Raw genomic sequence first — 27053 nt, 5'->3', positions numbered from 1 at the left:
CCCTTATAATGGTCGCCGCGACAAGCGTGTGCTTGACCAATGGATATTCAAAATGGAGGTATATTTGACCAATACCGATTTGGTCGAAAGCAAGAAGGTGGCTTTAGCCAGTTCACTACTCAAGGATACAGCACTTCTATGGTAGCAACGACGTGTTGCAGATGGTAAGCACACTCCTACTTGGGATAAATTCTGACGCGCCCTCCGCAAGGCCTTTGAACCTGCCAGTGCGGACTACCATGCCCGGTCTGCTCTCCGTTGCCTGAGGCAAACAGGATCCTCAGCTACGTATATCACAGAGTTCCAACGTTTAACTCTGGAAATTGAGAGCCTCAGCCCCGCTGACAAGCTACACAGCTTCATCGATGGGCTTGAACCCAACTTACAGGAAGATGTGCAGAAGTTTAACCCTCTCACCATAGATGCTGCCATTGCCTACGCAGAGCGCCTTGGAGATCTACGACGACAACCCAGGACATCCTTCTTTGGCAATCGGTCCTCAAACAGTGCTCGTTTCTCCCAGCACAATCGCAAAGGAAATTTATCCCAACTTGAGTCTCAATATTCCCAATCCTCTGGTCAGCAATCTACTCGGCAACAACCCTTTCGGCCTAGATTTTCAGGTTAGGCAGCAGCCTCACAAACAGGATCCTCTTCCAACAACAACAATCGGAATCGAGGACGCAACTGGCAAGGTCGCCGGCCCAACAATCGCCGCAATTTTCGCCGCGATACCTCAGCAGGTCAGCAAGCCTCTACATCGGCACCTTCAACCTCTCAAGACAACCCTCCAGGTCTTTGCACAATTTGCAATGGACCACACAGGTGGTATGTGTGCCCAAAGCGTAATTCTCGCCAGAATTCCAACATGGAATGTTTCCCAGAAGGTGAACATGGACATCCTCATCATCCTTCTGCGCCAGAAAAAGGCAAGCAGGTGGTTCATGCAGTACGAGTTTCTAAAGTTGTCAGTGCTTTAATGTTAAATGCCCACAACCATACTTCAGTGCCTGTTAACCTTTCCAATCAAGTTTTGAGCTTATTGGAATTTATTGGCCAGCATCCTATCAATGTTCTTGTTGATAGTGGATGCTCGACTAATTTTGTGGGAACTACTCTCGTCAGCAAGTTGCGATTACCTACTCAGCAGAGTGCGGAAGTTTTCCAAGTGGAACTTGCAGATGGTTCTTTCTTGCATTGCAGTAAACGGATTCAGCAGTTGCATTTTCAGATTCAGGACTATCAGGATCAGCTGAATTTCTCTATTATGCCTTTGTCACACTATGACATGATTCTTGGACAGTCTTGGTTATATGAGTATGATCCTTTGATCAGCTTTAGAGATCATTCCATTCGACTTTATCATAATCATCGAGAAATGGAATTACGAGGTCTGTTTAATTCTAAGCCGATTACTGTGGTTTCTGCTATGCAAGTCAGCGTAAACGCGACAGCACTTCTGCCTTAGTTATGTTGCGAGAAGCAGAAGAAAATACAGTTGACCAATCGGAATCCTCGCCATCAGATATTTCTTATTTACAGCAGCCCTTCTTTCAACCTTATATGGATTTATTTCCTGACGAGCTGCCAACGACATTGCCTCCTCGACGTTCTGTAGATCATACAATTGATCTAATCCCTGGACAACCACCGCCAGTTCGAGCTCCTTATCGAGTTTCTTATTCAGAATCTCAAGAAATTCAGAGACAATTGGCAGAGTTATTGGATAAAGGTTATATACGTCCAAACAAAAGTCCTTTTGGTGCTCCAGTTTTATTGGTCAAGAAGAAGGATGGATCTATGCGACTTTGCATTGATTATCGTGTCCTTAATAAGCAGACAATTAAGAATAAGTTTCCCTTGCCTCGCATCGATGAGCTCTTTGATCAGTTGCTTGGTGCGAAGGTATTTTCGAAGATTGATCTGAAGTCAGGCTATCATCAAATCAGGATTTGAATTGGAGATGAGTATAAGACAGCTTTCAGAACAAAGTATGGACATTATGAATTTTTGGTCATTCCTTTTGGGTTAACCAATGCCCCAGCTACTTTCATGACTTTGATGAATGACATCTTTGGTCCTTACTTGGATAAGTTTGTCATCGTTTATCTGGATGACATTTTGATCTTCAGTAAGACTTTAGCAGATCACAAGCAGCATTTGCAGATTGTCTTCGAGGTACTCCGTACGAATGTCTTGTACATCAACAAGAAGAAGAGTCAGTTTTTCAAAGATCATGTGGAATATCTTGGACACATCATCTCTGGACATGGTATTGCAGTTGATCCTAAGAAGATAAAGGTCATTGTTGATTAGCCTTTGCCACTTACCATTTCAGATGTGCGATCTTTCTTGGGATTAGCAAATTTTTACCACACCAAGGTTCCCAAGTTCTCAGATATTGCTGCTCCTTTGACGGCCCTTACAAAGTTGGATAAATTGCGCTGGTCACTTGAAGCTGAAAAGTCCTTTAATGATCTTAAGCATGCGTTGACAACTACGCCTGTTTTGGCTATTGCGGATCCAACTCAGCCGTTTGACGTCATGACAGATGCTTCGGATAGAGCATCTGGAGGCGTTCTTATGCAGAATGATCGTGTTATTGCTTTTGATAGTCATAAATTTTCGGCTATTCAAATGCGATATCCCGTTTATGACAAGGAATTTTTGGCAATTGTTCATGCTTATAGAACGTGGAAGCATTATCTTCTTGGTGCAGATTCAGTGGTTAAGACAGATCATCAGTCTTTGACCTACATCTTTACTCAGCCAGTGATGAATCCTCGTCAAGGACGATGAGTTGAATTTTTGGCGAATTTTCACATGGCGATACTCTATGTTCCTGGATTACAGAATGTGGTAGCAGATGCTTTGAGCCGCATGCCTCGAGCTACGAACTTTGCTATCTCAAATGTGCAGATGGAGATTCCTGCATGTTTTAAGCATGAGTATTTGACAGATAGAGACTTTGGAGATGTCTTTCGAGCTCTCAAATCTCTTCATCCTACTGTTGCAGAAATGAATATGTTTGCCGCATATACAATTGCAGATGATTTACTTTATTACTTGGATCGCATTTGTGTTCCTCACAATGCATCTTTGCGGAAACTCCTTATTCAAGAGCATCATGAAGTACCCTTTGCAGCTCATCCTAGAATTAACAAGACATATCGTCTGTTATCAGCAACATACTTTTGGCCTCAGATGCAACAGGATGTTATTAAGTTTGTTAAAGCTTGTCACTCTTGTCAAATTATGAAAGCTTCACGACAACTTCCTCAAGGATTGCTTCAGCCTTTGCCAATTCCTCAGGAAAGATGGGAAAGCCTAAGCATGGATTTCATCACTACTTTGCCGCGTTCGCAGAAAGACAATGCTCAAATTTTAGTAGTGGTTGATCGGTTTTCCAAAATGGCACATTTTATTCCTTGCAAGAAGACAGTTTCTGCTCCAGATCTTGCAGCGTTGTTCGTACAGCATATTTTCAGAATTCATGGATTGCCAAGATCTATTGTTTCTGACAGAGATCCGAAGTTTACTGGACATTTTTGGACTTCCTTATTCAAATCTCTTGGTACGAATCTCTTGTTCAGTTCTGCTTATCATCCTCAGACAGACCGACAGACAGAACGAGTAAATCAAATTTTGGAAGAAATGCTTAGACATTATATTCAGACAAGATTAGCTTCTTGGAAAGAATATTTGCCTCTTGTGGAGTTTGCTTACAATAATTCTCCGCATTCAGTCACTGGAATGACTCCTTTTCAAGCAGCATATGGTCACAGTCCGCTTGTGCCTACAAACTTTGTTCTTCAACACAAGGTGGCATTAGCAGATCAGTTGATTCAAGAAATGCAAGATATTCTTGTGCAAGTTCGAGACAGACTGGTTCATGTTCAGCAGAAATATCAAAAGTATGCGAATAAGCACAGAAGGCATACTGAGTTTCAAGAAGGTGACTTGGTTTTACTTTATGTTGCACCGCATCGATATAAGACAGTAAAGTCAGTCTTTCCGAAGTTGCGACCGCGTTTCTATGGCCCATTTAAAGTTATAAAGAAGATTTCAGTTGTCAGTTATAAGTTGGATCTTCCACCATTTTGGGGAAAAATTCATCCGACATTTCACATCTCTTGGCTCAAGGAATACATACAAGGAGATTCATCTATTCCGGAGTTATCTTCTTATGTTCCTGAGATTGAAGATGATCACATTATTCTTGTTCCTGAGAAGATTCTTGACGTTCGTCAGAAAGAAACAAGACGGAAGATTATTACAGAATTTCTTGTTAAGTGGATGGACTTGGATGAGTCAGATTCTACTTGGCAGACAGATGAAGAAATGCAACAATATCCTCAACTCCTCCAAGAATTCTTTGGCAGACGACCGACTCTCATTTAATCACATGGGTTTTATTTTAAATGGGAGGGAATGTCACGATTGTGACTTAGTTCATTATACACAGTCTCCTCATGGTTACAGATACTGAAGTGACATGATTACAGAGGACCCCTACACTCGGATGGTCACGACTGTTCGCTCTAGAGACATGCCTCTTCATCAAGAGCCACACTCCTTCGATGACTGGTCACACCCCTTCGCTCTAAGGTTGCAACTCTTCACCCAATGGTTGCAGCTATTCGTCCAAAGGATGTGTCTCTTCGCCTAGAGTCATGACTATTGGTCATAGGATGTGTCTTTTCATTCGTCTCTTGGACTCCTATATAAGGAGCCTGTTGTATCACAGTTTCAATCAATCAAACATCTGTGTTCAAGTCTCTCGAGTCTACTTTCAGTTTCAGTCTTAAATACACAGATAAGTGGATGAAATACTAAGTAATAACAGTAATCCTCACAGATTCTTCACCGACAACATTTCATTGGTTACCAATTGTATTCACTCCTTGTTATGGAGAAATCTGGCCTAGGGCCCGTGAACACTTGTACAAATAAATACTCCAAGAAATACAACAGTATTGAGGGGGAGGGGGAGTGGTGGCCCTTTCCGGCCCCAGTGATGGTGTCAAGTGTTCTTTGTTATTTTCAAATTTAATGTGGCAAGTGTTGTCCATTGTTTGAATTAGTTAAATGATCTAAAATATGTGTATTTTATCTTCTGATTTGTCAACCTCCTGTAGGGAGCGGTTACACAGTGCCAGTCCGTGCTTAGTCTCCCTCTAGAATGATGTTAGATGTTTTGTGTATCTGGTTTGCAATTGGATGCCAGACTTCTGTAGGCATGTAGGCTTGCATGTAGAGATGGGGCCAGCCCATAGGGCTACCCCAGGGCTAAGACAAACTCTGAGTGTGGGCATGGGGGAGGTGTAGAACCACCGCAAAGGGGCCAGGAGGGCCCAGTCTGTGCCCACCAGCCATGCCTTGGGCTGGAGGGGCCTCTGGCCAGGCAGCTGACAGGGCACCAAGCCCTTTGCTGCCTGTCGGCCAGGTGTGGGGCAGTCCACACAGGCAGCCCAGCAGCCCAGCAGTAATGCACATAAGGGCTAGCCCAATATTGGGTGTGAAACGATGGCTATAATAGCATTTAATGCTATTTACAGCAGGTCGTGAGGAATATTCTGCAGCCCGACTCCAGTAGAGGCAGCCGACTAGAGGGCCGAGGAGGTATAAATATTCCAGCCAAGAAAACGATGAAAGAATCTCATAATTCACAAGGGGTTGACACTTCCAAGGGCCAAGACAACCAACGGGAAGACTTCAACCAAGGTGAAAAGTGCATGTCAAGATTTTCTCTTTATTTTACTAATTTACATCATTCTAATAAAGCAAATACACGATTCGTGGTGGGGGCCTACAGAGGGTATTTGGGACCCAATATGGACGGGCCACCAACCATATGGGCCTACAAGGTGAGCATCTCATATATGCAGTAGATTCTTTGGCTCCTTTTCTTGCACACATGTTTAGCAGGGCACTAGCAGAGGGTTTGCCTGCGGAGTGGACGATGCACACCATTGTGCCGATCCACAAAACAGGGGATATGCTCGATCCGAGCAACTACAGGACGATTATGGTTGGCCACATGTTGGCCAAACTCTATGGTGCAGGGTTGGAGCAAGAGCTTAGCTTATATGCTAAGCAAGCAGGTTTACGCTCATCAGGGCAGGCAAGCTTCAAGAGAGCTTTCTCTACCACTAACCATGTATTCAATTTGAGATGTATGATTGATCAGGCTAGAGTGAGGAAGAGAAAGCTCTATTGCTGCTTTGTGGATTTCCGCAAGGCATTTGACACAGTACCACGAGAGAGGCTCTTTCAATGCCTGCAGTCTCTTGGCATACCAGCAGATATGACATGGGGCATCTATGCATTATATGAGCAAGTTTTTGGACGAGTCAGATGCCCAGGAGGTATGTCCGAGACTATTGCTAGCACCATTGGTGTGAAGCAAGGATGCCCGCTTTCCCCCACGCTATTTGGGTTATACATTGATGAGGTGGCTGACTTCATTACACGGGGAGGCGGAGATGGAGTTGATCTAGCAGGTACCTCAGTACATATTATGCTTTATGCTGATGATATTGTATTAGTGTCTGAGACTCCAAGAGGTCTACAACAGCATCTACATGCACTCGATGATTTCTGCACATAGAGGGGTCTTACTGTGAACCTTGGGAAGACCAAGGTTATGGTCTTTCATACATCGAGACAAGGCAGGAGTCGGCTGATATTCACTCTCGCAGGACGCCAGGTGGAGGTGGTGACATCATCCGTGTACCTAAGGGTTACCTTCTTTGCAACAACCACGCGCTTCACCATGGGTTCAGCAACCAGAGCTAGATTGACATGGGGATATGCAGCATTGGCTATGCTAGAGAGACAGTGCCACCAATCATTTTTAGGAGCCCTGGACGAAGGGGTGGCTATTTGACACATTAGTCACACCGGCACTGATGTATGGAGCAGCGGTATGGGCGCCAGGCCTTGCTACCCATTAGTGGACACAGATAGAGAGACCACAGGTTCTCATGATGGCATGCATGATAGCAGCAAACCGTCAGTACCTCATGACATTATCCGAGCAGAGTTTGTTGCGCCTCCTATGATGGCCATATTCCAGGATGATCATGGTATGCACAGGTCACACATTGGTTCTCACAGCATGGCCTAGACATGGATCATCTACCACCATTCTAGTATGACAGGGATGCACCACATATCCGTCTCTCTCATAGTGAGAGGAACAGAGTATTGAGATAGGACCTATGGCAGCTCTATACACGAGAGACATGGATATCGCCTCCATAGCCTCTTCCACCGAGGATGCTATACTACAGAGATCACTTCATGAGTATCACTGATGATGGATTGATTTATAGAGAGGCCTATATACATGGAGGGCTTTTTACCACATGGCTCCCGAGTAGCTATTGTTCAGCTTAGAGTCTCATCACATCGATTGCAGATCGAGACTGGCAGAGCAGCACGGATCCCCCAAGAGGAGAGGGTATGCAGATTGTGCAGAGAGGAGGTGGAGAGTGAGGAGCATTATGTACGCAGATGCAAAGCATATACAGCCATCAAAGAGAGATATCCCATTTTATTCAGAGAGCCACATTCCCTACACCAGCTCTTTGAGGCAGCAGACCAGCGCATATTGGGGAGATTCATTCTAGACATACAGCGTCACAGAGAGACATCATTACAGGCTCAGACAACTCCAAAGGGGGGACGACAGACACAGATTACTACATTTTTTCAGAGATCCACCCCACTCCCAATCCCTACAAAGCAGGGAATTACTCTCCAGAGAGCAGAGACACTCAGAGCCCGTAGGAGACAAAGGACACCTGCCTTTCGGACACCATGCCTCTACCAGAGAGAGATGACAGAGATCAGAGCTCAGTTTCACAGAGAGGATGCAGAGCGACTCGCTTGCTTCAGAGCAGACCCAGGCATGTTCTTCAGGGAGCTGTGGACACCCCCTTCATTAATGTATACCATTTTATACCCCCAGTATGGTACAGGATGGAGCTAGCTAGGTTGCATATCATGATTGTACTCCATGCATATAGCTTTGCATTCTCCTAGTAGTAGGCTCCATCCCCTCCCCCACTCATTGTACTTATTGCACGCCCACATTCAGCTTTTTAGTTCAGTACTTTTTCATTTTGTTGGGATGACAGAGATTCAGCTTTTTAGTTCAGTACTTTTTCATTTTGTTGGGATGACAGAGGATATCCCACACAGGTACACTGATTTGTCTCATAGGCCGAGTTCAGTCTTTTGGATCAAACTGCTGCAGTGTCCCAATGTCCCAGTGGCAAGTGTCCCCAACAGTCCCTCCGGGGTTGTGGGGACCTGTGCGCTGCCCACATGGCTGTTATAGGCAGCCCATAGCGAGGTGTGTCAAAATAACTCACGAGTTGGGTCAAACCTTCTGAGGTTTGAAGCATGCTGTGACCATTGCACTCGTGCTGCAAATTGTATATCCTACTAAATCCTTCATGTCTTTCAAGGATTTTGTGGTAGAATAACCACAGGTTGATCAGGGACCTGATGCTGATTATGTGACTGTAGACCCCCTACCAAAATGACCAGGCTATTTCCAACTGAGATAGTTGTAACTACTTTGCGATTGGCGTAACTATTCATGGAAGTTATTAGTTTGTATGCTATGCCCACTAATATGTCCACTAATCCAGAAATTGTACACAGATGAACACGGGTTTGCAAGGTAATTAAGATTTCGTGTTGAACTAACAGTGGCCGCCTCTTCTAAGTGGTTTACCTGTCCATCTGGACGGCCTTCAAATCCCAGGGTTGGGCCTGCCCTTACCGCTGGTCACCCATCATGCAGAATGGGTGTATTCCCTGCTTTGTACAAGAGTGACCGACATGACTTTCAAAACAAGAAGCAGAAAGGCTACATTGAAGCATCCCACAATGACAAAACATAGATAAAAGGAGTATTACCCTCAGTTTTGTTACACATGAATCGGCATCTTCTCGACATGCCTGATGACAGCCTGCCCACGTGCCAAGGCAAGAGCCCTACAGAGCACTGACGATTCAGCCCCGTGGGAAGGCCCATTCGCGTACATAGAACTGGCTCCAACATTTGGCAGCTGGAGTATCCACACGGCCTGCGCACGTGCCAAGGCGAGAGCCCTACCGTGGACTGAAGATCTACCACGGCCGGAAGCCCCCTTCGCGCACATGGAACTGTCTCCAACATTTGGTAGATCCGGAATCCACAGCACACAGGCATCTTCTTGGTAACAATCGAGTCCATGCACCTACATGAGCATAAGCACCCACGCATAGCCTACAAGCACACGTGCACTCCCAAAAAGCATGTTGTGTTTTCATACTAAGTCTTCATTTTATTGTCCTGCCCTTTGGGTTCCTTCTTAAAATCTGTGAAGATGAACTACAGTGGGTTACTTCTCAAGGAGTCAACTTGACAATCCTATTTGTGAAGGTGGACTTTACATGTGAATTCAATTTTACTTTAATGCCTATAAGAATTCATTGTGAATTTAATAGGACGAGTAGGCCATTAATTAGAGTTTAGTACATTGAAAGTTGATAGCTACTAGCAAGGCGAATATCTAGTTATAATTAATGCATTCTCTCTATTTCAGCATTTATTTCAAGGTAGCTTTTAATTTTTTGTTATTGGCTAAAATAGACTTTTCGAATGAGAAAGGTTGGGGACTACACAAGCTATCTAAGAAGAACTAGAAGGCTTGGGGAGCTTATGGTTTCTTATGTACATTTAAAATGTAGAGTTCTAGAGATTTGAGAGTATATTAACATGTTTGTTGAGGCACAGCATGGCTAGTCTAGTCTAGTCAATAATCAAAACATAAGAGAGGCTTTGGCCATAGCTTGAGCCTTCATTATAGTGGGACTCGAATGTATTAGACATCTAGGTTTGGGAAAAAACATTGGTCATGGTGTGGCGAGACTAGCTTAGGGGGGCCTCAAACAAAGCTAAGTTAGTCTTTGGCCATAACCTAAGGCATCAGTAGTAGTCGATGGGACTCAGATGTATTAGACATTGAGGTTTGGGAAAAAGATTGGTCGTGGTGTGGTCTAGCTTATGGGGGCCTTGAACAAAGCTAAGGTTGGGTGATGAGCCACCGATTTGAGAGATGAGGGGTTGTTTTAATTGGTATTAACAAGTCAACAAATTAGTGTTGGTATTAACAAGTCAACAAATTAGTGTTGGTACTAAGAAATATAGACAACTTTATGGAGCGATATAAGACTATTGTAAGAAACCTTGATTTCGATTGCTTATAAACACAAAAACAAGAATGCTATTTGAAGTGCACTTGTGTTAGAATTTTGACATGTGTTCATCTGATTTGAGAGAATACTTGAGCCTTACAAGATAGGGAGAAGGAGAGGAAGAATGCAAGGGTCTTACCGGTTTGCACCTCTAGCCACTCTTGATAGAGTAACCTTCTCTTGTGGAGAGATAGGGTCCTCAACCTTGCCTCCTTGGTTGTCACTCTACAAAGGAGCTTTGCAATTGGGTGGGGTGAAAAGAGAGAGATCTATGGACCAGGCTATGGAAAGCTCAACCTCTACTTCAATGCCACGATAAGTGAGAGGAGCAAGAGGGAGAAGAGGGAGAAGAGAACATGCATTAACATCGTCACTCACACACACAATCCCTAAGCATGCATTAACATCGTCACTCACACACACAATCCCTAAGCATGCATGCAACAACAAAGAAGAAGAGAAAGCATACAAGCAACTTAAGCAACTTCAATCACAAGAGCAAGAAACTTAAACTCAATTGTGAGAATGGGATTATGTCCTTTTTCATTTTTAAATTGCCTTATATACAAGACTCATATATACAGTGCCCAATCGTCCAAGAATGTCAGGGGGGGCCCAATAAGCTAGTGTTGGCTAAGTCTAAGTATACATTACTGGCATTACACAAGTTGTAAGCTCAATTTTGACCATTGTCTAGCATTACACAAGCTGCAAGCTCGGAGATTTTCCATAATCATTTTACATGAAGCACATTGTGCAGATGTTGTTACCACGTATTCGGAGTAATGTTACCCAACGTGGTTAACGTACCCTCCTCCCTTATCATGGTTCCATCCTCGGAATTGACAATGAAGCTCAAGGGGAGGCTAGTGCTAGAAGCCGTTGAAGTTCTAGTAGAAGTCGAAGCATGACTTCATGTACCGAGTGGCTTAGTGAAGGCCTTGTAGGATGTCCAAAAGGCTATTTTGAACATATCTTTGAATGTGAGCATTTGCAGCCTTGCATCCACTGTACCCACTTGTAGTAGGCGAGTATCTAATGAAGAGTCTGGCCCTTGTTGATGTTGAGGGCCATGCCCTGGAGACCTTCATCAAATGCATGCCATTTTGGAAACTCCACCAAAAGGATGATGAGATGAAATAGAAAAAATGACCATGTCAGGGTCAAGCACCACATCATAGTCTTGGATGAACTTGCACATTATGTGAAGCCTCCATTCTTCATGGTGGAGAATGAGGGGTGGTCGAGGTGGAGGTACCCAAGGGAAATTGAACTATAGCTTTGTGGATTCTTCTCCAGCTCTTGCTCGAATACGTCCCAAGCCCATCTTCGTTCGATTGTGAAATAATTAGAGTTGACTCTGAGGTACCTCCTTCCAATACTTGGCCTAGAGAAGGTAGGGTAGCCATGAGTTCATGTGTGATTGGGGAAGTTATGGCATACGATCTCTTGTAGTCCCTTGACCCACTGGTTGAACCTCTTCTTTGATGAGGCAAATGTCAAGACGATCAGTGATCCTATTCATATCTGGGGTGGGTTCTAGGTGTTACCTCTATTCCAGGATCCTGATAGATCTATTCAATGTCAATTTCGTTTGAGTGTATCATGGGCAGTTAGGGGGGTTCATTTGATTCTACTCTTCGAAGGGGGGTGTTAGGATTTCACCTTCTTCTAGGACACATAGAGACAAGGCTTCGGCTTGTGTTGTGAGAGGGGGTGGTTGGCTTGCAAAGTTGAGGCTTTGGTGAGTCCATTTCGGTAGAGAGGTAAGTGGTGGGGTTAGTTTGGGAGATAAGAGGGGTGATGGTAGCATTGGGGAGGCAGGGGATGTAATCCATGAAGGAGTGGTAGGTGGTGAGGTGGAGGCATCAAGAGAGGGAGCTGATGTTGAGGGGGTCAGTCCAGGGGAGCCGATGTCTAGGCTTATTGTTGTGCCTTGCCTTTGGTAGAAGCATCTGGAGCTTGTGCAGTTAATGAGGGGCATATTGGGGAGCCTCACTTGGGGCACCAGCAACCTCTGATCCTGCTAGGTGGTCTTCCTCTAACATGTCGTTGTTGTCAGAGCGGGCAATCGGACGCATCGTCATCGTCCTTGTCCTTGGCAATATTAGTTGTGTCTTTTTCCTCTTCCTTTACATCGAGCATTGGTTTCATGGATCTATAAAGTTCATGGGCCTCCCTGTATTCATCATTTGAGATTTCTTGAGGGTAGCCGCATGCATAGTGTTGAACATGTGGCATTTGTTGGTGCTTGTGAGATGTAGCTGCTTCTAAATCCTATGATAGAAAACTAGGATGCCGATGGGTTTGTAGATAGTGTTGGACTCTACGGTGAGATGGTTGTAGGCTTCATCCACCACTGCATGCCAACCATATGTGTACATCCACTGGATGGTAATGTCTATGGAGGAGGCTGGGTATGGGCATAGCTCATCTCGGGAACAAAAAGATCAATGTAGTCTCCCTCGTCCACGTGGTCAAAGAAGTTAAAGACTCTACACCAAAATTGAAGGTTGAGATAGAGGACATGGTGAGGGAAATGGAAGATGGTGGAGGGCTCTGTGAAGGAGATTGTGTTTTAGAAGAAGAGCATGGTGACTATAGGGCTTCATTTATCTCTGCTTCATGAAAAACTTGGTCTGAACACGTTCTTAAGCTGTGTAAAGTTAATCTTATCATCACGCTTAAGCAATCGATACCATTGGTGTGCTTTCCCTTCTAATGTAAGAGAGAATGCAAAGATTTTTGTTTGGTCACTATAGCAAGCTCACAAGTTTCACACACCGATTTAGATATCTCAAGGTGTTGTATGGCATCGCCATCACTTGAGAATTTCTTCATCAGTCTTGCCACATGGTTCGGCTTTATTGGTGTATGGCAACTTGGAGAGGATCATGTGAAAGGTGGAGGTGGTGTGATCTCTTTGTCGATGTAGATGGTGTTTTAGAGGAGGTTGAGCTAGAGGCTCTGGTGTTATAGCTCGAGGAGGCCAGAGGGTATTTGGAGAGGGATGGTGAGGTTTGGAAGATTGGTGGCCACATCCATTAGAATCTCAACCTTCTTCTCCATTTCAAAGGCAACATGCTCTTGTTGTGGCCTGGCTGTCATCTCTGTAATTTGTTGTTCTAGCTAAGCAATGGTTTGATCCTTTGCATCCTTGTGATACTCGAACATCTTGTTGTTAACTTTGTCTACAAGTTGTTGCCTATTTCGTGCCATTATCTCGGCCCTATGTTGTTCAACGTAGCTCAGTGGTAGCCTAGGTGAGTTCCTCCTGGTGTGTGATAGGTGAGCTCAGTGGTAGCCTAGGTGAGTTCCTCCTATGTGTGATAGGTGAGCTTGTGCTCCATCTTCTTCTCGGTGGACTGTTGTAGTGTGGCCTTCGACTTCCCGAAAAGCAGCTCCACGCTAGTGGGGAGAAGCCAATGGTGGGAAGAATTCGCTAGTAGTAGCTGCCAACTTGATGCTTCAAGAGTTTATTAGGGACCTTTGTGGCCATCCTCTTCTTGGTGGATGTGAGCAGCATTGTGTCCAAGGAGGTCTTTGATATGCCCTTGCTCTGCAGTTGCCATGATGATGACAGTGGGGGAGATAGAGAGCTAAGAGGCTAGAAGAATTCTTGATAAAATTTACAATAAAATTTGCAAGAATTTGGCTAGTTGGAGAGTGAATAGCTTTTGCCTGGAACGTACGTGCATAGGTAGGTATGTACATTCATAGACCATATTTGGGAACATGGATATGCAAAGCGACGTATGTGCATTCGCAGATCTGAATGTACATACGATGCATGGAATGTGTGTGCACATGTGAATGTGCGTGTGCATCTTGTACATGTAAGATGTGATAAATTGTGCTTGAGTTCCTCAAGCCACTGGATTAATCAAGCCAACAAAATCAATGCCCCATTCCTCAAATGGTTGTAAAGACACTACAGGGTGTAGGGGCATCTTGTCATGATTGTGAACCCCAACGAATCGCTAACATTCATCACAACCTTTTATAAATTCAATTGCATCTCCAAATAAAGTAGGCCAACAAAAATCTTATTAATAGAACTTTCTTTGTGATGGGTGGTGAGTACTAAGAAATGTCCACTAGCCACACTAGAGTGGGCTTACTCAAGGACATCGATGTATTCGAATTCCTGAGTATAGTGCCTCATGATCCCGTCTTAACCTAGCTTGTGCAATCGCCCCGTAATCAATTGGTAGGGGTTATCTTTCTAACAAGGTGTCATGCTTTGTCTCTATTAAGGGAGTCTCTCTTGGTGGGAAAGACTATTGGCCATAAATACTGGACAATCTCTTCAAGCTTTTGTGAGGTGTGTATTACTTCGTACTGGTACTTTTTATTGATGTTTGATAACCAAATTTGTGTTTTGGATGCCTTTCAGCCTCCATTTGGCCACTACAAAGTTCTAGTTTGGAGCTGTTTTTGTTCGAACGTTGGGGTTATCGTAGTGCAGTAGTGCATTTTGGGTGTGTCCAGCAGAGATTACACATGTATTGTTGATTTTGGGTGTGTCCAGCAGAGATTACACATGTATTGTTGATTTTGGGTGTATGTACATGTATTCTGGTCATGTGCTATAACATACAGGTTGTGCAGAAGTACCGCTATGGGAGCTACAACATATATTATTGTGTTGTAGGTTGCATATAGTTGTGTTATAGGTTGCATATAGAAATTATTTGTATGTAGATTTTAGATTATTGTAAGAAAAGATGTCTAACAACATAAGGTTGACAATAACAACTTCCATGTATGGAATTTCAAAATAACCAATTTGTTGATGGGAAAAGGATTTTGGGACTATGTTGAAGGAGACAATGAGGAGCCTCTAGAATTGCTTGAAGAGAACACAACTCCTATAGAGATAAAGGCGTTCAAAGACTAGAACCCTGGTGTAAGGAAAGTCATGTATTAGCTTTCAGTTAGTGTGATAGACACTATGATAGGGCATATATAGGATACCAACACTCCAGCATTGTGGCATGGCAAAACCTAGTGAAGATATTCCAAACCTAGTGAAGAACCTTCATTGTTATATCGAGATTTGGTATCTATGTTCATAGAAGAGAAGTCTTTCGGTGAAGACTCTTCTTCCCAAATTAAGAACACTTCAGAACAGGCCTTCTACTCAAATTTAGATAGGTAGAGGTCATGGTCGAGGCCAAGGCAGTGGCCATTTTGAAAATCAAAATTATGGACAATAGTAGTTCCATGATTCGTAGGGTAACAAACACACAGGTGGAAGAGGCCAGTCTCAAGGTAGGGGGAGCCAAAGAGGTCAAGCCAATTGGCAAAGAAAATTGGGGTCAAGTTTAAAGGATTGCTTTTATTGTGACAAATCAGGTCACTTTGCAATAGAATGTTGCAAGAGGTAGGGTGACATAAAAAGTGCCAAGTTGCAGCAAAACAATTATGCATCTTCAAGTAGGTTGAAGATAGATGTGAGCAATTATTTGTTATGTAGCACATGTTAAATTCATTGACTATAGACGCATCCACAAACGGTGATGATGTATGGTATATAGATTTGTTATTCTCTAACCACATGACTTATCATGGTGAGTGGTTTAGAGATGTTAAAATTTTGAAAAAAACAAGTTATGTAGAGATGGGGGATGGTATGGCTCATCCTATTGCTCACATTAGCTATGCAGGATGACAAGATGAGGTACTTGGTTGATGTACTTTATGTGCCTAACATAAGAAAGAATTTGGTTTCTGTTGGGTAGATGGTTGAGTAGGGTTTACATATACAGTTTAACCCTAAGGGCTGTTGTGTTGAGGACTTTAAAAACAAATGTCGATTAGTCATAAAGGGAAAAAGAGTGGGTAGAATGTTTAGTTAGTTAGTTAGGGATCTAAGCATGCCTGAGGTGAAAGCTGTTATGTTTGCACAAGGTGTAGGTATTGTGGCCGATATAGATATTTGACACAAACGTACTTAGTCACGTGAATGAGCAGCGATTGAAGTTTATGTAGGATTTTGAAATTTTTATAGGTTTGCCAAAGTTTAAGGTGGATGGAATGCATAAAGCATGTGAAGCATGTTAGTTTGGAACGAAAACAAAGAATTTACTTCCACATGATAGGAATGTAAGTAAGAGAGCACTTGATGTGGTGCACTCAGATGTATGGGGGTTGACAAAGGTAGCATCAATGGGAGGTTGTCGTTACTATGTATCTTCCATTAATGACCATACACGGAATGTGTGGGTCTATTTTATGAAAGGGAAAAGTGAAGTGTTTACTCACTTTGAAAATTTCAAAATATTGGCTGAAAAGCAAATAGGTTTGTAGGTTAAGTGCCTAAGGTTGGATGTAGGGGGAGAGTACTTCTCCAATGACTTCAATGAGTACTTAAGAAAGCATGGAATTCAAGGGCGATTCACATGCAGATACACTCTGTAGCAAAATGCCATTTGTGAGAGAAATAATAGGCACATTGTAGAGGTTGCTCATGCATTGATGGGCTGAGAAGAGCATGCCTCACCATTATTGGGCTGAAGCAGTTGTGACTGTGGTTTATATTATGAACAGGATACCCAACAGTTGGGCAGTGCATGGTGTGACTCCATAGGAGAAGTATACTCCTAAAACCAGATTTGTCACACTTGAAAGTGTTTGGATGCATTGCATATGTATACATTCTTGATGAGCTATGCGTTCAGTTGCTCTACATATGGTCGTCCTCCATTAAACAAAGGTAGGAGCAAATCAAACATGTCCTATGAGTATACATTCTGTTGTTTTTTGCATGAAAGCATGGGCTGAATTGAGTTTTCGACAAAAACAATATCTCTACTTACCAAAATCCGCTTTGAGGCTAGATGGTAGAGTCTATATCCCTTGCTTTCTAAACTCTATCCCACAAATATGCATTTAACTGCCTTATCATCAAGCTTATTGTGTTGTTGCTCAGGCACAAGAGCATAATAAAGATAACCAAAAACACTCAAATGAGCCCAAAAGGCTTCCTGCCATGCCAAGCTTCATAAGGAGTTTTAGACTGCAAGGCCTTGGTAGGGCATTTGTTCAACATATAGTTTGTGCACATAGTTGCCTCTAACCAAAGACCATGAGGTAAATCTTGGGCTTTCACCATACATTGTGCCATCTCCATGAGAGACATGTTCTTCCTCTCAACCACACCATTTTGTTGAGGTGTGTAGGGCACTGTACATTGATGCCTTATGCCTTTTTCAGCCATATATGCATGAAATTCCTTGGATAGATACTCTCCCCCTTGATCTGAATGAAGGGTGCCAACTTTACATTCACATGCATTTTCTGCCATGGATACAAATTGCCTAAAGCACATAAAAACCTCTGACTTCTGCTTCAATGGATACACCCAGCTATATCTAGAGTAATCATCAGTAGTAAAAGTGACAAAGTAGAGATATCCCCCAATAGATGGTGTCCTTATAGGACCACATACATCACTATGTATAAGCTGTAATTTCTTAATAGCTCTCACAGATCCATCCTTTGGAAATGATGCCCGATGAATTTTACCAAGAATACACCCCTCACATACATGTCTAGCAGGGTTCTCAAGAGTTGGCAACTCAGACACCATATCATGCCTTTGAAGGCATAACAAACGGCCATAATTCAAATGGCCAAATTGTGCATGCCATAATTCTACATCACTCATAGCACGAGTCGTAGAGACTAAGAAAGCATCATGCTATAACTTCTCAAATACATCCATCTTGTATAGGCCACGAAACAAGGTACCTGAGACAATGATAGAATAACCATCATTTCTAGCCTGAATTGTACTTCTGTCATCCACAAATTCCACCATTAAGCCTGACAAGGCTATGGCTGAAACTGATAGAAATTTCTTCTTAATGCCTAGCACATATAAAACTTTAGAAAGAGTAAATGCACCCCCATTTGTAGCAATACCAACTCCTTTAACAGGATATGAGGAACCATTTGCACATGTGATGGTTCCAGCACTTGGGATGGATTCCAGCACTTGGGATGGATTATAGAGATAAGAAAAAAAAATTTGTGAAGTAATGTGCTTACTAGCACCACTGTCAAAGTACCAAGCATCCGATTCTGCCCACTGACATGCATACATCATGAACAGAAGGGTCATAACTGCAATGTACAGTCCATGCCCAATCATCTTGAGTAAAACTTGTAGATTCCTTCTTCTCTCGCACTTGGTGCAAATGCATTAGCCACAGCTATGCTCGATTCTTTCTTTTTCTCCTTCTCTAGCCTTTTCTTGCACTCATTTATGTAGTGCCCTAGTTTCCTGCAACAATAGTGACACTTGCCCTTCTTTTTAGGCTTATCACCTTCTTTCTTTGCATCCTTACCTGAGGATTCTAATTTTGGCTTATAGCCACCATGCAAAGAAGCTCTACCTTTGCCTTTCTGACTGGCAACAAAAGCTTGGTCACCAACTCGCATAACAGATCTGTTTTGCCTAGATTGCTCTTCTTGCGCAAGAGTACTGAAACAAGCTTATCAAATGTAAGGGAATTTGGATTTCCCTTCATCATGAGTCTAAGGGTAGAGGTAAAACTCTGATAAGAATCTGGCAATGCATTGAGAACTATGGGCACCAATGTACTATCAGGATATATCTCATCCACACTAGCGAGCTGCTCCTTAAAATCTTTGATCTTGGTCAATAAGCTATCCATTGAGTCTCTCATTCATGTGCTCAGACTCCAATTGTTTGCGCAGATATGCAACGCGTGCTTCATTGCGCACCTGGTATAATGCAGCAAGTGCATCCCATGCCTGTTTTGAAGTCTTACATAACCGAATATGAGGAATAATGCTTTGCTTCACAGAAAGTGCAAGCAATGCTGCATGTGCATGTGCATCTCTTCCATTCCATCTTGTTTGAGCAGTAGTGGGAGGTACTAGTGGTGCATGTGGAGGAGCCACATCTGTATCAGATTCTACCTTCGGATGTGCCTATAGCACTTGGTTGCACTGGTAGTTGTGAAACAAGATGAGTTTCACTACCACTGACCACATTCCAAAGGCCCTTAGCAACCAGTACATGTCTCATTATATAGGACCACAATGGATAGTTAGTCCCATCAAGTTTGTTCTCCAGCAGACAACATGTTGAATACATCACTACTGTCAGCCATGACTATCTACCAAATGTAAAATCTACCAACATGTTGAATACATCACTACTGTCAGCCATGACTATCTACCAAATGTAAAATCTTTCAACACACTGCAAGTACTTAGTATTCACTGAATACAACCTTGGATGGTTGCCAACAACTGACTGAATCACTTTTTGTAAAGTGTATGAAAAATAATACAGAGTAGAGAATAGAGTACTACTACTCGCAAAATTATGATGGTCAATGTTGTTGAAGACACTCTAAATGCTGCTGTTGCACACTAAATCTTTGTCGTTGCATAGCCCAAACACCCAAAATTGAGTAGAACCAATCCAAAATGACGCCTCTTCACAATGTCTACAGAAACCTTGCGATGCCCAAAACGCGCCGCAGACCTCAAATATTTTGTATACTTTGTATACACCACACTATAATATATACCTTCTTCTCCTAAGAGGGTATCTCAATCGGAGACAGAAAAACAGGGTCGTGAGGAGGGAGGCAGACTACTAGATCAAGTGTTAAGGAAGCTAGCTTTGATACCAATTGTTGGAATTAGAGTTAGGATTGCAACAATACACACACACAAGATAGAGAAGATTGAGAGCACACAAACTCATTAGATTAGAATCAAAAAATGTGTGCCAAATACAAAAGATAAGTACACACCCCAAAATGTGTAAATAAGAGGGTGTATATACGCATGGGGGAAAAAAACCTCCTAGTGAGGGAAAAAGTGTCTCGGCGGTGGTCCTAAGTGTGTTCACACACATCACTACCATATAATGCTGCAAATCCCCCCTTTTTATTATTGTAGTGGCTACATTAAAAGGTTGGGTTTTACATCAAATGGATGTAAAGAAAGTGTTCTTGCATGATGAGTTGCAAGAACATGTATATTTAGAATGGCCACTTGGTTATGAGGATTTGAGTCACCAAAATTATGAGTGTAGGTTATGTAAATCCTTGTATGGCTTGAAGTAGGCATCGAGAGCATGGCATGGCAAGATTTTACAATATCTTATCACCATTGGCTTTTATATGGCAAATATGCTGATCATTCACTCTATGTGTGAAAGATTGATAAGGGGATTGTGATCATCACTATCTATGTGGATGACTTGATTGTTGGGGGTGACAATGAAGAGGAAGTTGAGAATGCAAAGGGTCTCCTGAAGAAGAAGTTTGACATGAAGGATTTGGGTGAGTTGAGATACTTTCTTGTCATTGAGGAGGACACCTGAGGGTATAGGGATGTCACAGAGACATTGTGCATTGGACACATTATCCAAATATGGTATGGTTGGCTATAAGATAATTTTTGTACTATTGGATCAAAATGACAAGCTGACTGCAAACACATATGAGATTTTGGAGAATGCCACTATGTACAAGAAGATAGTGGGCATCTTGATCTACATGATGATCACCAAGCCAGACATGAACTACATAGTTGGGTTGGAGAGTCAGTTTATGCAGGTTGCTCAGAAGCCACATTTAGATAGTGTGAGGCACACACTATGCTATGTGAGGTCCTCAGTGGATTATGGTCTCTTCTACGAGGCTAGAATACAATTGTTGTAGGTAAATGGATACACTGATGCAGATTGGGCTAGTAGCATCTTGGATAGAAGATCTACTAGTGGGTTTATATTTTCTTTTGGAAGTGGTACCGTTACATGGAGCAACAAGAAGTAACCACCCAATGGTTGCCTTGTCGAGTACAGAGGCATAGTATAGGGGTGCTGCAATGATGGCAACATGTGAGGTAGCTTGGTTACATAAGGTACTTGGAGATTTAGGGCTACATGTGGATAGGCAAGTTGTCATCTATTGCGACAATCTTAGTAGGATACAGTTAGCCAAGAACCCAATGTTTCAGTGTGGACCAAACACATAGAGATCCATTATCACTTCATCAAAGAGAAGGTAGGAGATGATGATCTCATGTAGGTCAGCACATAGGAGCAGGTAGCTGACATTTTCACCAAGGCCTTGGGAGCAGAGAAGCTTCGTAGATTCTGCAATATGCTTAGAGTCTTGGATATGGAGTTGCACTTGAGAGGGAGTGTTGAGATGTCAAGCTCAACACGAGCTGAGACTCATGACGTGCCTAGGTGACTGTTTCACATTTACACCACTGGCCTATTTGGTAACTGACATGATAGATCTTAGCTAGTGATTCTACAAATGGACTACCTAGATTAACCAAGTTATAGTATACTTATCTTGCCAGCTCACCTACTTAGCATGTTCATATTATGCATTGCTTGTACATAGTACTTATGTTTTTTTTTCACTTATCTTTTGTAGCCTTCTTTTGAGAGCAAGGAGAAGACAACGATTTTAGCCTTCCATCTTTGTGTGTGTGTTATCCATTGTTATGAGAGTGCATGTATGCTTGCAAGAGCTTAAGCTCTCCTTGTTCCCTTAATCTTTTCACCAGTTAGATATTGCCTTTAAATTCTGGTATACTTGCATTGCTTCAGTGCTCATATATATCAAAGCGATTTGCTTGCCATCCGTTAAGGCATATTTCGTGCATATTCTCATTATTACGAGGATGTCTATGGTTGCAAGAATGTGCATCTAATTTTTTAATCTTCCAGATTTGGAAGTGAGGCAAGCTCTGAGAGCTCACATTTCTCGTAACATTTTATGATAAGTGAGGCACGTGTTTAGCTTAGTGGTGTCATTGATTCCACACAGAGCTGGGACTAGTGGCTACTACCTTTGAGGTTAACTCTTATTAGCAATGGGTAGTATCATGATTCCCTATCCTCATGATGTGCAGTATGCACATTTGTCTAGATCTTAGGCGGGGGCATTCCGTGCTTGTGTGGTTAGCATAGAATATCGAGAACACTAGACCAACTCACATCTAGGGTATAGATGCGGCTGACTTATGTTGTCTTTCCTTATCCTAACCTTCCACTGCTCAGTCATTTGCTACATGAGCATGACTGCTAGGTCTTCTATGGGGTAGTTGTGTCTTGTGGCTCTTTCCCTTTTTCACCGATCTTTGAGGGAAATGTGTCAAAAGATGCTTTTGATGGGGTTTCTTCAAGGAGATTCATTGAAGAAGTTTCCATGAAGTTATCATCAAGGTCTATGGCACTTTTACAACATGGCTCAAAGTTTTATGTTTTTTTGAGTACAAGGCATTATGCAAGGTTGAATCAAAGATCCCTTCTAGGAATCTCCTAGTTAGCTATTTGTCAGAGAATTTATGCATTGTTTTAAAACATTGAGAGTGTAGGTACCTCACTCTGTTAATGTAATCTTTGATATATTCATTCTCTTATTGCTTGACATTGTAAAGTTGATCCAACTAGGTTCCATTAGGTTCCCTAATGAGAGTACCCAATCGTGAACGTAGTTTTCAGGGTGCCTTGTCTTCTAGTTTCAGCAACTGGAACCATTTCCTCGCCTTCCCTTCCATGGTGAGGCCAAAGGCACTCACCCTTACCAAGTTATTAGGCTAGGCACATGTATCACACATTTGATCAAACACTTCATAATAAGAGGGATATTACAAAAACATTTGACTAGTCAAATAAAAAAAGGGCATACATAAACACAAATTAAAAATAAGTTTGATATTGTAGATCTTTGTGGATGCTGCAAATTTTTCACATCACAACATATAGTGAGGAATCAATGGATCAAAGAGAGAAAATGATTAAAGCAAGGATATGTAGTAATGGAGGGGACTTTTAATCCTATTACACCACCTTCACCAATGATTTCCTCTAATAGTCTATTAAGAGGAGAGCATTGAATTTACATGGAATGATCTCTTTGACATAAGACATTGTATAGGAAGGATGATCTCTAGAGTTTTATGGGATAACCAGGAGTAAGAAGACCTTAAGGAGTAAGATCACCTTCGAGAGCCAGTGTAAACTAGTGAGCAATAGAGACTATGTTGCTCCTATGTTGTAGCCTCGACTACTTTAGGATACCATTGATACCATATACACATAATAAGAGCGTCAAGAATAGTAATAATTTATGTTATATATCTATGAAAAGGAAAAATAGTTGGAATAAATAGCACCACATTGTTGTGGCCAATACCAACCTAGGAATAGGCAAAATGCTACCTAGAGGTGCTTGGGAAGTACCTATTGTAGAGCTATCGACTATTTTTGGAGAGGAACATAATGATTGCATCTAACTTGGTAAAAACCATGGTTGAGACTATTATACGATTTTATCATGAAACATGTTTACACCAAATGGAGGGGGTTGAAACATCAACCATGCCATCTATGTAGGTCGTGTCTCTTGATGTGGGAAGAGCTACATAAACAAGAAGTTAAGATAAACAACCACAACAACAGTAAAATAAATGCAAGGGCCATACCACTACCAATTATGATGACTATGGCTACTAGGAGTTGGAGTAGCTCCATTGATTCCACCATCTATACTAATGGCCCCATATTATTTGCATACCACTAGCTTTACCAACACCTCAATCCCAATTGTAGTAGATATGTTGAGATTAGCATAAGAAATAAGAAGATAGGTGGCAAGGAAGGTTAGAAAAGGTATAAGAGATCCTAGAGGAAATCAAATAAACTAGCATAAATGGCTAAACTAATGTATACATTTCAAGGTAATATGGGTCTCAAATAACATTTAGAGATCTTGCATAGATTTGTGACACAATTGGTGAATTGGATGATTGAGTGTTTATTTTAACACTAGATGGGAAATCATGTCAGTAGTTTAGATGATTGAAAGATGAGGAAACCTTGGATTTTGAAACCTTGAAAGTTACATTTATGATATTTACTCAAAGTGGAGAAAAGTGGAATGTGGATGTAAAAGCTATAAAATGTTAGCCAAAATGAAGAAGAAAGCGTGTGTAAATTCATAGCTTACATGAAACATCAAAATTTGAGGTGTGAAGACAACGAGTGTGATGACCAATATTATCATTTTTCTTTTGGGATTGTGTAGCACTAAGTTGTATGATCATGTGCTAGTAAACATATCACAAAATTTGGATGCTTGCTATCTTTTTGATGATAATGAAAGAGATTTTCGAGAAGGATTTGCTAGGTAGTAAGTACTCCGTTAATCTTAAAAAACATTTGCTATCTTTTTGATGATAATATGAAAGAGATTTTCGAGAAGGATTTGCTAGCTAGTAAGTACTCCGTTAATCTTAAAAAACATTTGATAACAAGTGCTCCCTTAATGTTAACAAACATTTGGTAATAAGTACTCCCTTAATTGGCCCCTCGAGCTACCCAAGCTCCTAAAATCGAGCTATCAATTGCCCATATATCAATCAACGAGCTCAATGTAACATTGTTGGAACAAATTGGGACCTAAACTTAAATTTAGAGAAGCTTAAGATACTGTGAAGCATATGCACATTTGTACCCTCTTTCATTTGGCATGAAAAACCAATATTTTTCATAGCCATTGAATATCTTGAGAAATTCATGCCAAAAGGGTGTTTGCTTCCATCTTCCTTCCAACTTATCCAAACACCCAATGCAATACGTGACTCCAGAAAGGGGTGAGCAAATACAGAGGTTTAAATGTCAAAGAATCCTTACCTTCCTACCCTACACATTGAAGCAAGCATTATTGATTCCCTCAAATCCCAAAATGCGTAGGTGATCATCACAGACATTCAAAAGGCTCCAATGCTTACTTGCTTGGACAATCTCTACCCCCACATTAGGTAGGCCTATAGAGAGATATATAGGCTCTACAACCTCCACTTGAGCTTGTAAGGGTATCCATGCACCCTTCTTCCTCATCCACTGCTTGTAACAGAAATGAGTACAAAAAGGCATAGTAAGTACGTGACATTGCTTAGGAAGGTGTGAATATGTACGATTTGGTGTTTTTCCCTTGATTGGTTCAAGCCATTTTGGTGTGAAAAACTAGTGTGGTTTTCCATGACCACTCAGACATTTAAATGTGTAGTTTTTATGGGGTGAAACGAGAGTGTAAAGCACAAGACTAGGCATAACAATAGGACTATTTCAAGGCATAAGCTTTTAGGGTTTCTTTCTTTTGGTGGGGGTGTACGACCAAGAAAGAGATAATGGGGCTAGGTTCAAGGACTGATAGAGAGGACATAAACATGTTCATGGTACATATAAGACATTGCTATGATAACACAAGAGTCATTGAGAGAGAGAAAGATGGATTGGTATTCACGTCGAGCGACGACAGTTGAGAGGACATTTTTAACCACAAGAACAAACACCAAGTAAAGAAAAGACAAGTGTGCCCCTACCTCGTGTTGCAGGTAGTGATAGTCGATTCTTAGATGCATGGAAGAACATAAGATTTGAAGGCAAAGGCAAGTGTGCCCCTACCTCATGTTGTTGGTGGCGACGATGTGGTTGACTATTGGATACTTGGAAGAACATAAGAATTGAAGGTGATGAAACAAGAAACAATGAAGCAAGAAGAGTGAAATGAATAGAAAAAAAGCAAAGAAAAAGGATAAAAATAGTTTAAATGTGCATAATAAGTGAAGGGGAAGGGGTAGCTAACTCAATAACAGGGCAGATGATGCATGTCATACTTTCATTGGTCATTTTTTTCATATGTGAATGAGTTATTCACATTGCAAAAAGTTGGTTGTTTTGTCATTTTGACCAGATGTAGGTGCATCTCACACCTCGTGGCTTGTTGTCACCTTGATTTAGTTACCATGTTACTTAAGAGAATCCATGTGATTGAAGTTGCCACCATGTCACTTCCAATCTAAAAACTTCATGTTTCTTTAATACACTTTGGCAAATAACTAATAGGTCCATTCAAAGTCTTTATATTTCCAAAATAGTTATGCAGTAACCCTTTCAAAATTGTGTGGCATTCTATTCTCTCTTACTTTTATACACTCACATATGTATTACTTATATACATACACATATACATTACTACTTATGTAAACTCTTACTTACATACACATACACTCACGTATGCATTGCTACTTATATACACTCTTACTTACATACACTCACATATGCATTCCTACTTATACACACTCTTACTTACATACACTCACGTATGCATTACTTATCAAATGATTTGTACAAAGTGTGACCATGAGGTTAATTATAAAGCCAATAAAAACATTAAAGCCAAGGCTAAATAGAGACTTTGAATGGGCCTCTTAGTTATTTGTCAATATTGAAGAAACGTGAAGTTTTTAGATTGGAAGTGACATGTTGGCAGCTTCAATGACATGGATTCTCTTAAGTGACATTCTTTGACAACTTTGATCACATGGATTCTCTTGAATAGGTTTCCTAACATTTAATTCTTAAAATGCATAAAAAGAAAATCTAAATTTAGATCTTTTGATTTTTTTGGACAAACTGTGATTTTTGAGGGAGCTTGGTGGAGGGAGCTTTTCTTGGTTTTCCTCTCTCTCTCTACTTGAATAATCTCTCTCTAACTATTTCCACCACCATCTCTGCCCACCACCACCCAGCCTAGCCTAGTCCAGCGTAGCCTAGTCCAGCTCACACCACCCTCTCTCTCCTTCTCCCACCGTCTTCCCTCTCCCTCTCTCTCTCTCTTCCCTCTCTTTCACTCTCCCTCTCCCTCTCCTCTCCCTCTCCCTCTCCCTCTCTTTCACTCTCCCTCTCCCTCTCCCTCTCTTTCACTCTCCCTCTC

At 41.8% G+C, this 27053-nt stretch overlaps 1 protein-coding gene across 4 annotated transcripts in view; it reads right to left on the bottom strand.

Annotated features, from left to right (window-relative positions):
- LOC147636977 (transcription termination factor MTERF5, chloroplastic-like) overlaps positions 1 to 9354 on the bottom strand; it is a 30347-nt gene extending 20993 nt beyond the window's left edge. For 3 of the 4 annotated variants that reach the window (XM_086800580.1, XM_086800578.1, XM_086800577.1), the window contains exon 1: positions 8935 to 9348. In XM_086800580.1, coding sequence (XP_086656706.1) covers positions 8935 to 9283 — 349 coding nt within the window. In that variant the 5' untranslated portion in view covers positions 9284 to 9348. Of the gene's footprint in view, positions 1 to 8749; positions 8833 to 8934 lie in introns of all 4 variants that reach the window. The other variant, XM_086800579.1, reaches the window with a different exon arrangement.
- Positions 9355 to 27053: the final 17699 nt, after the last annotated feature.

Source organism: Cibotium barometz, chromosome 7 (genome assembly GCF_041138505.1).
Source record: "Cibotium barometz isolate CiBa-2024 chromosome 7, ASM4113850v1, whole genome shotgun sequence".
Lineage (NCBI taxonomy): Eukaryota > Viridiplantae > Streptophyta > Polypodiopsida > Cyatheales > Cibotiaceae > Cibotium > Cibotium barometz.
The sequence above is the reverse complement of the archived record's forward strand: the minus strand, read 5'-3'. Positions and strand labels throughout refer to the sequence as shown.